This window comes from Globicephala melas, chromosome 15, assembly GCF_963455315.2.
Source record: "Globicephala melas chromosome 15, mGloMel1.2, whole genome shotgun sequence".
Taxonomy (NCBI): domain Eukaryota; kingdom Metazoa; phylum Chordata; class Mammalia; order Artiodactyla; family Delphinidae; genus Globicephala; species Globicephala melas.
In genome coordinates, this window is record NC_083328.1 from 25,348,215 (window position 1) to 25,362,597 (window position 14,383).

Genomic DNA, 14,383 nt, shown 5'->3' on the forward strand with positions numbered 1-14,383 from the left:
CCTTGAATCTGCTCTTTGGAAATCAGGGAAGGCTTAGGAGCCCTTTTTCTACAAACAAGAAACAGGGGACATGGAGGGGTTTTTGTACCTGTCAAGGCCCCACAGGGTCCTGCTCAGTTTTGGCCCCCATCCCCGCTCCAATCCTGAGTGGAACAGGTACAGTACGAGAAAGGGAATAAAATTTTGGATAGAGAGATTAATCATAAACTCGGCAGAGGAACTCGGTTTTAGGGGGACTTGGTTTCACATCCATCCATCCACCCATCCATCTTTGTATCCCTCATCTATCCAATACTAGAATAATCAAAGTCCTATGTCAGGTTTTGAAGATACAACACTGACTGCGTAAGAACAGCAGAGTTCCTCACTCCTGACCTCATCTTGAGCTCTTAATTGAAGGTACGAGGTCTGAACTAAGTTTTGGAAATGACTGTATACCCTTTCTAGAGGCAGGACTGACCACCTCTAAATGATCACTGGGATGGAGCAGACTCCACTTTGTTCCAGGTCCCTCTGACAGGAAGTGATTATTATTCACATTGTCATTCCTAGGTCTGACCACTCTGTCCCTCATTGCTGGTTGTAGAGATGGTATAGTTTCCTTTTCTTTGTTTATTTTTTAAGGACTGATTATAGGTAGAGGGAAAATAAAAATCCAGGGCCACCAGCCAGGCCCATGTGAAAACACAGCCCATTGGGAGTAACCATGTCCTCTCGCCCCCCTGTAGGCAGACTTTGCAATAGAGGCTCTGGCCAAGGCCACTTATGAGCGCCTTTTCCGCTGGATACTCTCCCGCGTGAACAAAGCCCTGGACAAGACTCACCGGCAAGGGGCTTCGTTCCTGGGGATCCTGGACATCGCTGGATTTGAGATCTTTGAGGTACAGCTTGGCAGGCTCATGACAGACATGGTCTCGGTTCTCTGGAAATTAACTTCCACTTGGAGAAATCACTATTTTGGAGAAAGGCAGGTGGCTACTATAGGGTGGGAGACTGTCTAGTTAAGGTTAAATCCTTGAGGGTGTAAGAGACAGAAATCCAATGGGGAATGTATTGGTTTCTGAAACTGAGGCCAGAGGTACAGCTGGATCCAACAGGCAGGACCTGAACTCCTGCCATCTCCCTCTCTCCACCATCCTCCACCTTGGCTCTATTCTCAAGCAGGCTCTCCCCTCATGGTGGCAAGATGGCTGCCACCGCTCCAGACTGCCTCTCAGTTCCAACCAGTTCCAATTCTTTCCAACAGTTCCACCCAAAGTCTTGGAATTGAGTCTCATTGACTCCTACCTGAGTTGGGCCACATGTCACCTCAGAGCCAAGCACTGTTTTTCGGGTCTTTCAGTACTTCATGGAATGTAACATGCCTCCTGGATCCCACTCCCATGGGTTGAAGGGAAGTTCTCAGTGAAAGGGAAGATGTTGAGATTGACAGATATTCCAGAACATATCTACTATGGAATTACTCCCTCTCTGAGCCTCAGTTTCCACATCTGCAAAATGCGGTGATGAAATACCTTACACGGTTATTCTATCCATAAATCATTGTGCAGATGGAGATAAGCATCCTTAAAACCACGTGTGTCCGTAAAACCATGTGACATGAGAATAAGTAACTTTTGTCAGCCCTCATGAACCCTGGGCAGCCTTCATTGGGGCCTGAGACCTCTCTGGGTGCTAAAATGGCACAGCAGGCTTGTGGAAAGTGTGTCCGGCGTGGGGCTTTCTCCAGCACGGAGCTTCTCCAGGGCCCCAAGTCCTCTGACTTGTACCGTGATGCTCACGGGGGCTCCCCTGGTGTCATGTGCTCAGGTGAACTCGTTCGAGCAGCTGTGCATCAACTACACCAACGAGAAGCTGCAGCAGCTCTTCAACCACACCATGTTCATCCTGGAGCAGGAGGAGTACCAGCGCGAGGGCATCGAATGGAACTTCATCGACTTCGGGCTGGACCTGCAGCCATGCATTGAGCTCATCGAGAGGCCGGTAAGGCCCCACCTCACACTTGCACGCAGCCGGCACATGGACCCTGCACACTCTCCATGGGGTACGGCTTCCCCCATCACTGAGTCCCAAAAACCTGTAAACTGAATCTGTGTGAACTAAGTCACATTGTCCCTTGACTCACATTTTCATATCAACGATATTTCTTTTTTTATTCCTCCCCTCTCCTCCCCTCCCCACCATGCCCATCCCTCCCCTTCCCATCTCTCCCAGTCATTCATTCCCAAAGGCAAGGATCTTGGTTTTTTTCACTGACCCATCCCAAACTCCTAGAACCATGCACATAATAGGTACACAAGAAATAATTATTGAATGACCATTTACTGAGCACCTACTATGTGCTGGGCCCTCTCTTTAGGGGCTGGGGATGTAACAATGAATGAGATGGATGCAGTCCCTGCCCTCCTGGAAGAGCGGATAATGAAACCAAACAAAAGAAGCAACTAAAACCCGTGATAAGGCCAACGCGGAGAGTGGTTTAGGAGTGCCTGCTTTGGACAGAATAGTCAGGAAAGGCTTCTCTGATCTGAGTCCAAAAAGTGAAGGCCATTCCAGCAGAGCAAACGGCATGTGCAGATCTGGTGGTGCTCTTGACACCTTAGTTTAAAGTGTCTCAGCCACAGAGAAACACTTTACTCAAAGGAACCCTTAGGTGAATTTATACGTAAAGGAATGCATTCCTTTGCTAGAACTCTTTGTGATGTTGTGTGTGTACTGCCCACGAGGGGGCAGCAGCAAGCATGTTCTGTTGGGGCTGGCCCTTCCCTAGTGCTGGTCCACTGGGCACATCATTCTTTGAGGATAGATTGGGGGAGCTGGGGTCAAGGGCATAAATCCACCTTTATATGTAGGTAGATACAGTAATGGAGCCTATGCATGTGTTTGGGTGACCGGCTCTTCCTGGCAAGCCTGAGGTTTGGGCATCCTTGCTATGGTCTGCCCTGCTTGTCTTCCACAGAACAACCCTCCAGGTGTGCTGGCCCTGCTGGACGAGGAGTGCTGGTTCCCCAAAGCCACAGACAAGTCCTTTGTGGAGAAGTTGTGCTCGGAGCAGGGCAACCACCCCAAGTTTCAGAAGCCCAAGCAACTCAAGGACAAAACTGAATTCTCTATCATCCACTATGCCGGGAAGGTACCAGCTGAATGTCCCAAGGGGTCTCTCTGTCCCAGGGGACCCAGGCAGGATGCTCAGAGTAGGAGCAACTTGTGAATGGCAGAACCCAAAGACATCTGGTATAAATCAAATCCCAACCAAGTCTTATACATGATTTGTCTAAGCATCAGTAAGGGACAAGATATAGAGATATAACATATAATAGAAAGGCTAAGGTATATATAATACATGTATATTAGAGATATAGAATATATAATGTAGTGGAGAGGCTAATATATATGTTGTATATTATATACATATATGAGATATATAATATAATATATTAGAGAGGCTACTGTATACAGCTATTATATTAGCCTCTCTAATATACTCCAACCTCGGTGGCCAGGCAATTCTTTCTTGTATAGACTCTAAATCCTTCCTGCTACAAGTTAAACCCAACAGGAAGGGCCAACTGGAATGGGGTGACCAATAAACCCACTTTTGAGTCCAACAGGAGTCTCCTTTATCATGCCCTTGGGTTTGCCATTGCCAGCCTGTGCCACCCAGGGAAATCTGCGATGGCTGTCTTCTTCTTCCTTCTTCCTCCTTCCTCCTCCTCCACCTCTGTCATCACTGTCATCATGTCATAGCTCTTGATGTACAGGACCTTCCCCTATGGCTCCTGAGGGTCCTGGATAATGTAGAAAAGACAGAGCTCAGTCTGACTTGAAGAATCTTAAGAGTATTTTATTGACTCCCCAGTATCTTCACTGGGGACAAGCAATGCCCTAAACCAGGGATTGGCGAACTACAGCCCAGGTGCCAAACCCAGCCCACAGCCTATTTTTGTAAATAAAGTTTTATTGGCTCACAGTTTAGCTCAGGCCTGGCCATCGCAGTTAAAACCCACATCCTGTACGAGCCCACCAGAGCTATTTTATGAGGTCCTTTCCATTTCATAGTCAAAATAATAAAATTAAAAAGAGGTCCCCAAATTTAATCTAAAAACCAGATTGTTGTCAAGCCTTCACTGGATGAGAGGGGAACTTTGGGTGTGAGGGGAGGGTATTCACCACCAGCAAAGCTCCACACCTTTTGGAAATCACAGGCATCGTGCTGGGCTCTGGAAAAGGGAGGCTGCCAGAGGAGGCTTACTAGGAGAAGGCAAGGATAGAGACGAGGCCTTCCTAGCAAAGGCTACCATGGCTGATGCCCTACTGTGCGCAGAGCCCTTTAAAGTTCTGACCTATTGGTCTCTTCATTGATGTTTGTGGATTCCCATCATGGCAACCACTAATGTTTCCTCTCTGACCTCGGAAGATCCGGGAGGGAAACAGGAGGACTGGAGCCCTGCCCTTAGTTCATAACTGAAGCAGGAGCACCTGACTGGTGGGGTGGTCCTTGGCAGGTGGACTACAATGCAAACGCCTGGCTGACCAAGAATATGGACCCGCTGAATGACAATGTGACTTCCCTCCTCAATGCCTCCTCGGACAAGTTTGTGGCCGACCTGTGGAAGGACGGTAAGGCCCTGCCTGCTGAAGCAGGAGGACTGAACTCCCTCCAGCCCCTTCCAGCTGCCCCTGATTCCCACACCTGCTCCCAGGAGGGGCGGGCCTTTGTGCGGTGGGGGAGAGGGCAGTGTTGGCAGGTGCTAATGATGTCTGACTGACACATTCAACAAATTCCTGAGGCCCTCAACCCTACGCCTGGACCCCAGGGAGAAGGTCCTGAGTCAGGGCTCAGGCACTGATGGAGGAAATATCCTAGAAGGTATGTTGGGTCAGAAGGCCCCTCTGGAGTCAGAAAGGCTTAACTGAATTCTCTTCTCTGCCATGTACGAGCTGTGTGATCTTGGACAAGTCACTTGACTTCCTTAAGCTTCCCTGTCCTCATTGCTAAAGCCAGAAAAAAAAAAAAATCCCCTACCTCCCCTAAGATTATTGTGAGGGTGAAATGAGATCAGTGGGGCCAAGCTTGACCGTGGATCAGGATCTCCTGGAAGGCTTGTTAAAACTCAGATGATCGCTGGGCCTCCTCACGGGGATGGGGCCTGAGAATTTGCACTTCTAACAAGTTCCTGGGTGGTGCTGATGCTGCTGGTTTGGGGACCACACTTCGGTTCCCTTTAAGAATTAGAGAATAGATCATCCAGGTGAAGTACTTAGCATCTGCTGGCCCATAGTAGGGACTTAGTATATATCGGCTGCTGCAATGACTATTAGGGGTGGTGGGCTTTACTGCTTTTGTCCCTGGACCTCGGTGCCCACAGCAGATTTCACTCTTGACACACAGCCTGTGGGCCTAGGGCCTACAGGACTGGCTGCCCTTGCTTTAGGCATGGGGTTCAGTTCTGCCAACATTTCCTGGGTGTCAAGGCCCTGGGATGGGGTAACAGCATCTCAACCTGGGTCATACCTCACACCTAGGACTCATGATGAACTCAGCAAGTCCTTCCTTCAAGGAGCCACAGTCTTGTGGGAGAGGCAGACAAACAAAGACATTATTACATGAAGCCTAGTTGAGCACAAGGAGCAGAAATGGTGGGGTCTAATGCCAGTGGGGTTGAACCCCACAACACATCAACCAACTGGATATGATTGACTATACCTGTAGTCTGTGTTGTCCAACAGCAGAACACATGTTCTTCTCAAGCTCATGTGGAACATTCACCAAGATGGACCACACTCTGGACCCTAAAACACACCTTAACGAATTGAAAAGAATAGAAATCATATAATGTCTGCTCTTAGACCACAGTGGACTTGAACTAGAAATAACAGAAAGAGGGCTTCCCTGGTGGCGCAGTGGTTGAGAGTCCGCCTGCCGATGCAGGGGACATGGGTTCATGCCCCAGTCTGGGAGGATCCCACATGCCACGGAGCGGCTGGGCCCATGAGCCATGGCCGCTGAGCCTGCGCATCCAGAGCCCGTGCTCCACACGGGAGAGGCCACAACAGTGAGAGGCCCGCGTACCGCAAAAAAAAAAAAAAAAGAAAGATAACTGAAAAATCTGAAAATATGTGGAGGTTAAACAACACACTTCTAAATAATACAGTGGGTCAAAGAACAAATTTCTTTGACCCATGTGTTATTTAGAAGTGTGTTGTCATTTGTTAATTTTCTCAAGGGAAATTTTAAAATGTTGAACCAAATGAAAATGAAAACACTACTTATTAAAATTTGTGGGATACAGCAAAAGCTGTGCTTTGAGGGAAATTTATAGCAATGTCAGGATTGGGCTTGGTATGTGCAGCACCTGCTGGGCCAGTAGGAGTCTCTCATTCCATTCTGAAAGAAAAAGAGTCTTGGTGGTGATGATAGTAGTAATAATGATAATAATACCACCACCCACTCTTTGTTGCTTTGTTGAGCCCTTACCAAAGTGCCAGATTCCTATGTTGGAGTGTTTGCTATGCCTTCTACCCAGAATATTCCTTCTCTTGATATCTGCCTGACTACTTTCTGGTCTCTACTCAAAAATATCAGTTTATCAGAGAGACACCCCCATCATGCTAAGAGATCACCTCCATCACTCCCAACCCACCTTAACCCTGCTTTATCTTTCTAAGCACACCTTCACCACCCAAAATATTATAAACCTACATGTGTGATCATTGTCTTCTCCTTCCATTAGAATATCCATAGGATATGAGCTGGGGTCAGGGGGACACAGGGTCTGTGTTTTGTTCACGTCTGTATGCCCAGGGCCTGACACACAGTAGGCTCTCAATAAATATTTGTTGGTGGATGAAGGATTGAAGGCAGGCAGGGAAGTAAGCACTTCGCATGCCTTATTCGCTTATTCCTGCCCTGGGAGGTAGATGCTGTCATCAACTCCATTTCATAGAAGGAGAAACTGAGGCACAAAATGACGCTAGGCCAAGGCAGTGGCAAAAGCAGGATTTACTCCCACGTCTCTGTGACAATGTCAGAGAGAATTTGTTCTTTCTGTCACTTAGGAGCTCTCGGGGTTTCAGAAATAGATAATATAGTACTTGGAAAGCAAAGGCCCCTGTGCCTCCATTTACCTGCCTCTAGAGGGAAGGTGTTGGCTGGCAGAGGAAAGAATGGGGAATGGTGCCCACAAGGGAGCAGGGGACCTGAGGTCTCAACCTTCCAGGCTGGTCCCCTGGCCTGCTGTGGAGGTTCAGGTTCCCTGGGTGGGCTGACATCACCCTTCATGTGCCCACAGTGGACCGCATCGTGGGCCTGGACCAGATGGCCAAGATGACGGAGAGCTCGCTGCCCAGCACCTCCAAGACCAAGAAGGGCATGTTCCGCACCGTGGGGCAGCTCTACAAGGAGCAGCTGGGGAAGCTGATGACCACGCTGCGCAATACCACCCCCAACTTCGTGCGCTGCATCATCCCCAACCATGAGAAGAGGGTGAGGCTACCACCCGGCTCTTGGGGGGTCAGAAGGTCCCCCCAGGACATCATCAGGGTCTGTGGGGAAAGGGAAGGCAGACCGGGGTACACGGGCTGGAGGAAATCTTGACCACCACCCCACCACCCCGAGGGCTCCATCTGACATGGGTAAGAGGTGCTCATTTCCCAGCCTGGAGGCAAAAGAAGGCAAGGGAGGAAAGGAGAATGCACCCCGGGGACCTTGAGCCCTGGAGTGGCTGCACAGGGTATCAGATCACTCATTTGTCCATTATTCCAGCTAATAATTACTGAGCTCCACTTGTGCCAGGAGCTGGGGATACGGTGCTGGATAAATTATTGTCCTTGCCTGAAGGTTTCTTATAATCTAGGGCAGGGGTGCTTTAGCTGGGGGCAATTGTGTGCCCTCCCTCCGCTGCAGGGGAGATTTGGCCACGTCCGGAGACATTTTTAACGGGGAGGGGGCAGTTACTGGCATCCAGTGCATAGAAGCCGGGGATGCTGCTGAACATCCTTCAGTGTGCAGGGCAGTCCCCCACCACAGAGAATTATCCAGCCCAAGATGTCAGTATTGCTGAGGTTGTGGGAGAGGTAGACAGCTGACACCCATGATGTTATCTGGGTAAATTACGAGAACACCAAAGAGCTGGGGCTCCCACTTGAGACTGGGGGCTCCGAGAAAGCTTCTTAGAGAATGGGAAGTTGGTGATGCTGAGAGCAGCGTGGGAACGGCACCCTAGGCAGAGGGACCAGAATAAGCAAAAGCGTGGAGGTGAGAAATGAAGGGTCTGGGCAAGGAAACGCTAGGTGGGTCATTTTGTGTTGACGTGTGATGGTGTGAGGCAGGGATTGGGAAGAGCTGAGGCTGGAACTGTGGGTGGGGCTAGATTGTGGAGTTCCTGTGGGTGGACCAGAGCTTGGCCTTCCTTCTGTAGGATGCCATCGGGGGCTTTTAAAAGCAGGGGTAGTCATGATCAGATTCACATTTTAGAAACCAAATAAGGGGATAAGAGAGTCAGGACAGGGTGGGAAGATAGTATGAAGCTGTTGTGATCATTGGGACAGGAGAAGATGGGGGTGAGTAGATGGCAGTGACAATGGTAGTGGAGAGAAGTGTGTAGATGGGGAGATATTTGGGAGGTAGGAGTCATAGAACTGGTGATGGACAGGAAGTGAGGGAGGGAGAAGTGACGAGGAGGAAGCCCCAGGTGATGCTAGTGCCACCAAGTACGAGAGGTGGCACCAGAACCCTCAGCTGAGCTCTCACCTGGTGCCCCGTGATCCCCCATGGCCTGGCGAGGTGGGTCACCAGGCCTGAGATTTGGGGCTTGCTGCTCCCCGCGGCCCCGGCGGCCCACTGCCCTTTGCGTCTTTGCAGTCCGGAAAGCTGGACGCCTTTCTGGTGCTGGAGCAGCTGCGGTGCAACGGGGTCTTGGAAGGCATCCGAATCTGCCGCCAGGGATTCCCTAACAGGATCGTCTTCCAGGAGTTCCGCCAACGGTGAGCCCACTGGGGCCAGGCACGGGTGGGGCAGCGGGTGGGACGGGGGTGAGCAGGCTGGGTGGAGGGACAGACGGATGACAGAGATTCACTCGGTTGGTGACTCCTGCCCTATGTCTCAAGCTATGAGATCCTGGCCGCAAACGCCATTCCCAAAGGCTTCATGGACGGGAAGCAGGCCTGCATTCTGATGGTGAGCCCAGCCCCAGCCCCACCCCAAATATCCAACTGCAGACCTCCCGGCCTCTGGCGGTACTTCCCGCAGCTGCTCCGGGTGGGACCCTCCTTAAACACACTTAACCCCTGGCCAAGTGGCATAGCTGAGAACGGGAACTCTCATCCTCCTTCCTTCTGCAGATCAAAGCCCTAGAACTCGACCCCAACTTGTACAGGATTGGGCAGAGCAAAATCTTCTTCCGAACTGGCGTCCTGGCCCACCTAGAAGAGGAGCGGGACTTAAAGATCACCGACGTCATCATGGCTTTCCAGGCGATGTGTCGCGGCTACCTGGCCAGAAAGTAAAGACCCACGCGCTATCGCCTCCCTGCAAACACAGACCAGAAATACAAAATTTCGGGGGCTTTCTGGCCTCATGTTCTGATTTTCTGATTCTAAGAGGCCACTGCTCTAAGATGCATCATTGATTGAATGGCAGCCTTTTCTTGGGGGAGAGAAATGCTACCACTTTAAATATATGCACTAGTTATAAGGGCAGGGCAGGAAGGAGTTAAGACCATGGGCTCTGGAGAGTTAGACGTGGGTTCTCACCCTGGCTCCCCTACTTATTTGCTGAAGAACCTTGGGAAGGTTACTCTACCTCTGAGCCTCAGGAAAATGAACATAATCATTCCTGCCTCATAAACTTCTTTTAATGAGGGGTCAATGAAATACTGCATGAAAAGGGTTGAGAACAGTGGCTGGCTATCATTTCAGAAATGTGAGAATATGATAAAGTGTCTGAGGAAAGAGTATTTGTGTCTATACCCCTATGTCCAAGTGGGACTCATAAGGCAAAGTCTTAGAAGGCCTGATGCCCCCTGTTTTGGGAATCCTGGGGGCTGGGTGAGGGCTGCAGTTCCTCCATGAAACTCACACCCCAAACAGGACACAGGGGCTGGCAGAGTAGCTCTTGTCCAGGGCATATGTCTTCAGGAGGTACGGACCATGCACTCATCTGCAGAGCCCTGACTGTGTCAAGCTGATTCATTGTCAAGTAGACCCAGGATGGTCAAGGCCAGATCTGGGGAGCTCTTGGTCCAGGGACAGACCTAAACTGTTAACTTTCATAACTAAATTCTCTGTTGCCACCCCTCCCACCTCCAGACTAACTGGGGCAATTTTATTCTTCAAATTCACCCACATCCAAGATGGCAGCCGCAATGGCAGCCACACAGAGGCGAGAGGATGGTGCTCACTGTTCTGTGGTTTCTCAAACCCAGTAGCCCTTAAGTAGGAAGAGTGCTGGTTCTGTGTCAGGTCTGGGATTTTAAATTATCTGAGGAAAGGATAGGTTTGTCAGACACTCAGCTTTGGGGAAGATGTGGCACAGCGGAGGGTGGAGGACACCCCTTAGGAATGGTGTAGCATAGATCAGTTTCCTAGGTGTTGTCAGGACCACAGATCTGAACCCAGGGCATTTTGTGAGCCTTGGGTCTTCCTTGTCCACTGAGAAAGGCTCTGGCCTCCAGATGGTATACTTTTGCTGATGCTCAGAGCTTCCTGGAGAATCTGGGCTGGAGAGAATGGGGGACATCCTTGTACAAGTCACTAAATCACAGGCCAAAGAGAAGCACCCTGCCTTCGGGATGCCGCGGGGCGGGATGCCGTGACAACACAGTGAGGTGTGTGTGGAGCCAAGCAGGTCTTCTCACAGCTCCCCTTCCCTCTCCCCAGGGCTTTTGCCAAGAGGCAGCAGCAGCTGACGGCCATGAAGGTGATTCAGAGGAACTGCGCTGCCTACCTCAAGCTGCGGAACTGGCAGTGGTGGCGGCTCTTCACCAAAGTGAGTGCCTCCTTCTCCCACCCCCCACCCCCCTCCCAGTCCTTGGTCTTCACTTGGACGCTGTCCATGTGGAACTGGAGGTGATTGACAGCAGGTGTGCAACTGAGGGCTCGAAACCAAACCTTGCCCTTTGGCGATTCTCCGGGCCTGAGAAAGGCCCCCTCTTTGGCACATGGGTTACAGCCATGACCTTAACCCAGATGCAGAGCCTTTCAGTCACCGCGAGGATCGCCTATTGCGCCTTTAGAGCCCTACCCACTTCACTCCATAGCCCCAGCAAGCACGAATCTGTTCTCCATTTCTATAATTTTGTCATCTCAAGGATGTTATATAAACGGGGTCCTTCAGTATGTCACCTTTTGAGATGGGCTTTTGTCACGAAGCATCATTCCCTGGAGATCCCTCCATCCAGCTTGTTGTGTATATCCATTGTTTGTTTCTCTGGGTACAACTTGGTCTTGCAGCATCACTGGCTGTCATGAGCCAGTCGTGCAAAGACTTCTCTGTAGGGACAGACATGACTTTCTCTTTGGTGCCCTTGAGTGTGTAAATGGGCACTGAGCAAGTATGTATTGAGGAACTACTGTGCACCAGACACATGCAAGGTGCTAGGGGTGCCCTGGCCTCATGAATATTCTAGTCAAGTGGGGAAGCAGATGGGGTCAGCACAGGAACCAATGCCCATGGCAGACTGGGGTCATCGCAGGAAGGAAGCCACAGTGTGTCTGACAGGGGCTCCCCTAGTCCCAGTCAGGGCTTGAACACAGGAGTTAGGAGTCAGCTTGGTGAAGAGCAGTGAGGGGAAGCTGCTTTTGGAAATGTTCATCCCCACTGACCCAACTTCTAGAAAACTCTTCTCAGAAAACCATCTGAAATAAAGAAAATCAAGAATGAAGGGCATTCATTTTCAAGAGCAAAATTTCCGTGCCCAGCCCTGGCAGACTGACTCACACCAGCTCATCCATCAATGGGATATTTTTCAACCATTAAAAATGATGGTTATCTAAACGTCAAGTTGTAAAGCTGATGGGACAGCATGGGGTGATAATTATCTTATAGCTTTTAGTAATCAGAGCAGCAAGTAGGGAATTCCCTGGCGGTCTAGTGGTTAGGACTCCACGCTTTCACTGCCAGGCACCTGGGTTCAATCCCTGGTGGGTGAACTAAGATCCCACAAGCCGTACAGCGCAGCCAAAAAAAAAAAGCAGCATGTAACACTGGGCAGCGTGATCTCAGGTATTTTTTTTTTTTCATGTGTAGGACAATGCTGAGAATGGGAGTTCGGATGTAGGGGATTTTTCTTTCCTTTTCTCTCTGGAGGGAAACATATCAGTTTGTCGGCAGCAGTTCTCTCTCAGGATGGGACTAAATGGGGGGAGGGGAGACTGTCTCCTTTCACTTTGCACCTTTTCCCATTGCTCTAATTTAGGATTTTTCAATCTCAGCACTGCTGATATCTTGGGATGGATAATTCTGTGTCGGGGGGGGGCTGTCCTGAGCATTCTAGAATGTTGGGCAGCACCCCTGGTCTATATCCACTAGATGCCAGTAGCATTCCCCACCCCAGTTGTGACAGCTAAAAGTGTCCCCAGAAATTTCCAAATATCCCGTTAGGATCTGAGAGTGGGGTAAAATTGTCCTTCGCTGAGAACCACTGATTTATTTATTATGAGAGTGTTTCCCTTGTGCCACGAAAGCAAGTGACGGGCTGACCCTCTGTGTGCAGGTGAAGCCCCTGCTGCAGGTGACGAGGCAGGAGGAGGAGATGCAGGCCAAGGAGGATGAGCTGCAGAAGACCAAGGAGCGGCAGCAGAAGGCAGAAAGCGAGCTCAAGGAGCTGGGGCAGAGACACGCGCAGGTACCGGGCCAGGAGCCTGGCTGGGGCTGTGGAGGGCAGGACGCCTGCTCCTGTGGGGCTCACGGGCCGTCTCCCCACCCTCTGCATGCAGCTGACTGAGGAGAAGAACCTGCTTCAGGAGCAGCTGCAGGCAGAGACGGAGCTGTACGCGGAGGCCGAGGAGATGCGGGTCCGGCTGGCAGCCAAGAAGCAGGAGCTGGAGGAGATCCTGCATGAGATGGAGGCCCGCCTGGAGGAGGAGGAAGACAGGGGCCAGCAGCTGCAGGCAGAACGGAAGAAGATGGCCCAGCAGATGCTGGTAAGGCACTGCAGGGGCAGCCCTCGGTGGGTACGAAATCCCTTGACCCTCACGGCAGGCCTGTGAGGTGCATCTGACGTTGTATGTCCCCTTTGGACAGAGAAAGAGACTAAGGCTCGGAGAGAAACCGCCATCTGCCCACACAGGTCTCCTTGGAAGCTGCTCAGTTCTACTGCCCTGCCTTTCATGTGCAAACACCTTTCTTCCTAGTAGCAACCCTGGATGAGGGGTAATTGTATCAGTAAGCTATTGTTGCAGAACCAAAACACCCCAAAACTTAGCAGCTTGGAAATAACAAACATTTATCTCACACCGTCGTAACTCTTGAGAGTGGCTTAGCTGGGTGATTCTGGCTTAGAGCCCCGTACAAGGTTGCAGTCAGGATGTCAGCCTGGGCTGCAGCATCTGAAGGCTGGACTGGGGCTGGAGGACTCACTTGCACATGGCTCACTCACACGACTGTAGGCAGGAGGCCTCCGTTCCTCACTATGTGGGCTTCTCCATAGGGCTGCTTGAGTGCCCTCACAACGTGGCGGCTGGCTTTCCCCAGATGGAGTGAATGAAGAGACAACAGGGAGGAAGGTGCAAAGCCTTTTATAGCCTAATCTCTGACTTATACACTCCATCACTTCCTCTTGATATTATTTGTTAGAAGCAAGTCACTAAGTCCAGCTGACACTCAAGGGGAGGAGAATTAGGCTCCACCTCTTGAAGGGAAGAGTATCAAAGAATTTATGGACATATTTTTAAACCACCATGGTATCTACTATCCCCATTTTACAGAGGAGGAGACTGAGGCTCCACAAAGAAAAGTGGCTTACCCAAACCTTTTCTTTGTGATGAAAGGAGATGGCAGAGCACTACAGGGGCCATCAGGCTAAGCCTCTGTATCCATGAGTCCCCAGAGCTCCGGGAGAGTGACTTTGTTTTAAGCAAGGCTGTGATTCTTTTCCTTCCCCCACAAAGGACCTGGAAGAACAGCTGGAGGAAGAGGAAGCTGCCAGGCAGAAGCTACAACTTGAGAAGGTCACGGCTGAGGCCAAGATCAAGAAACTGGAGGATGATATTCTGGTCATGGATGATCAGAACAATAAACTGTCAAAAGTGAGTGGGGTTGAGCGTCTTTGTTAAGATGACAGGCTCGTGAGGGCTGAGGACTCCAGATGCCTTCCCTTTTTAGTCAGAGACAAGGTATTGAAGGCTGAGCAAGTAGTTACGTCCAGCATTGACGTGGCGGCCT

The 14,383-nt window shown here is 50.5% G+C and overlaps 1 protein-coding gene across 4 annotated transcripts in view; it reads left to right on the forward strand.

Moving 5' to 3' along the window:
* The window catches only part of MYH11 (myosin heavy chain 11), a 128,009-nt gene that overhangs the window by 88,881 nt on the left and 24,745 nt on the right, over positions 1 to 14,383 (forward strand). For all 4 annotated transcript variants that reach the window (XM_060285764.1, XM_030884047.2, XM_060285765.1 and 1 more), the window contains 12 exons: positions 729 to 881; positions 1,810 to 1,983; positions 2,960 to 3,133; positions 4,506 to 4,620; positions 7,293 to 7,486; positions 8,864 to 8,985; positions 9,109 to 9,178; positions 9,343 to 9,503; positions 10,879 to 10,987; positions 12,714 to 12,845; positions 12,937 to 13,143; positions 14,110 to 14,247. In XM_060285764.1, the coding sequence (XP_060141747.1) occupies positions 729 to 881; positions 1,810 to 1,983; positions 2,960 to 3,133; positions 4,506 to 4,620; positions 7,293 to 7,486; positions 8,864 to 8,985; positions 9,109 to 9,178; positions 9,343 to 9,503; positions 10,879 to 10,987; positions 12,714 to 12,845; positions 12,937 to 13,143; positions 14,110 to 14,247 (1,749 nt within the window). The remainder of the gene's footprint in view (positions 1 to 728; positions 882 to 1,809; positions 1,984 to 2,959; positions 3,134 to 4,505; positions 4,621 to 7,292; positions 7,487 to 8,863; positions 8,986 to 9,108; positions 9,179 to 9,342; positions 9,504 to 10,878; positions 10,988 to 12,713; positions 12,846 to 12,936; positions 13,144 to 14,109; positions 14,248 to 14,383) is intronic.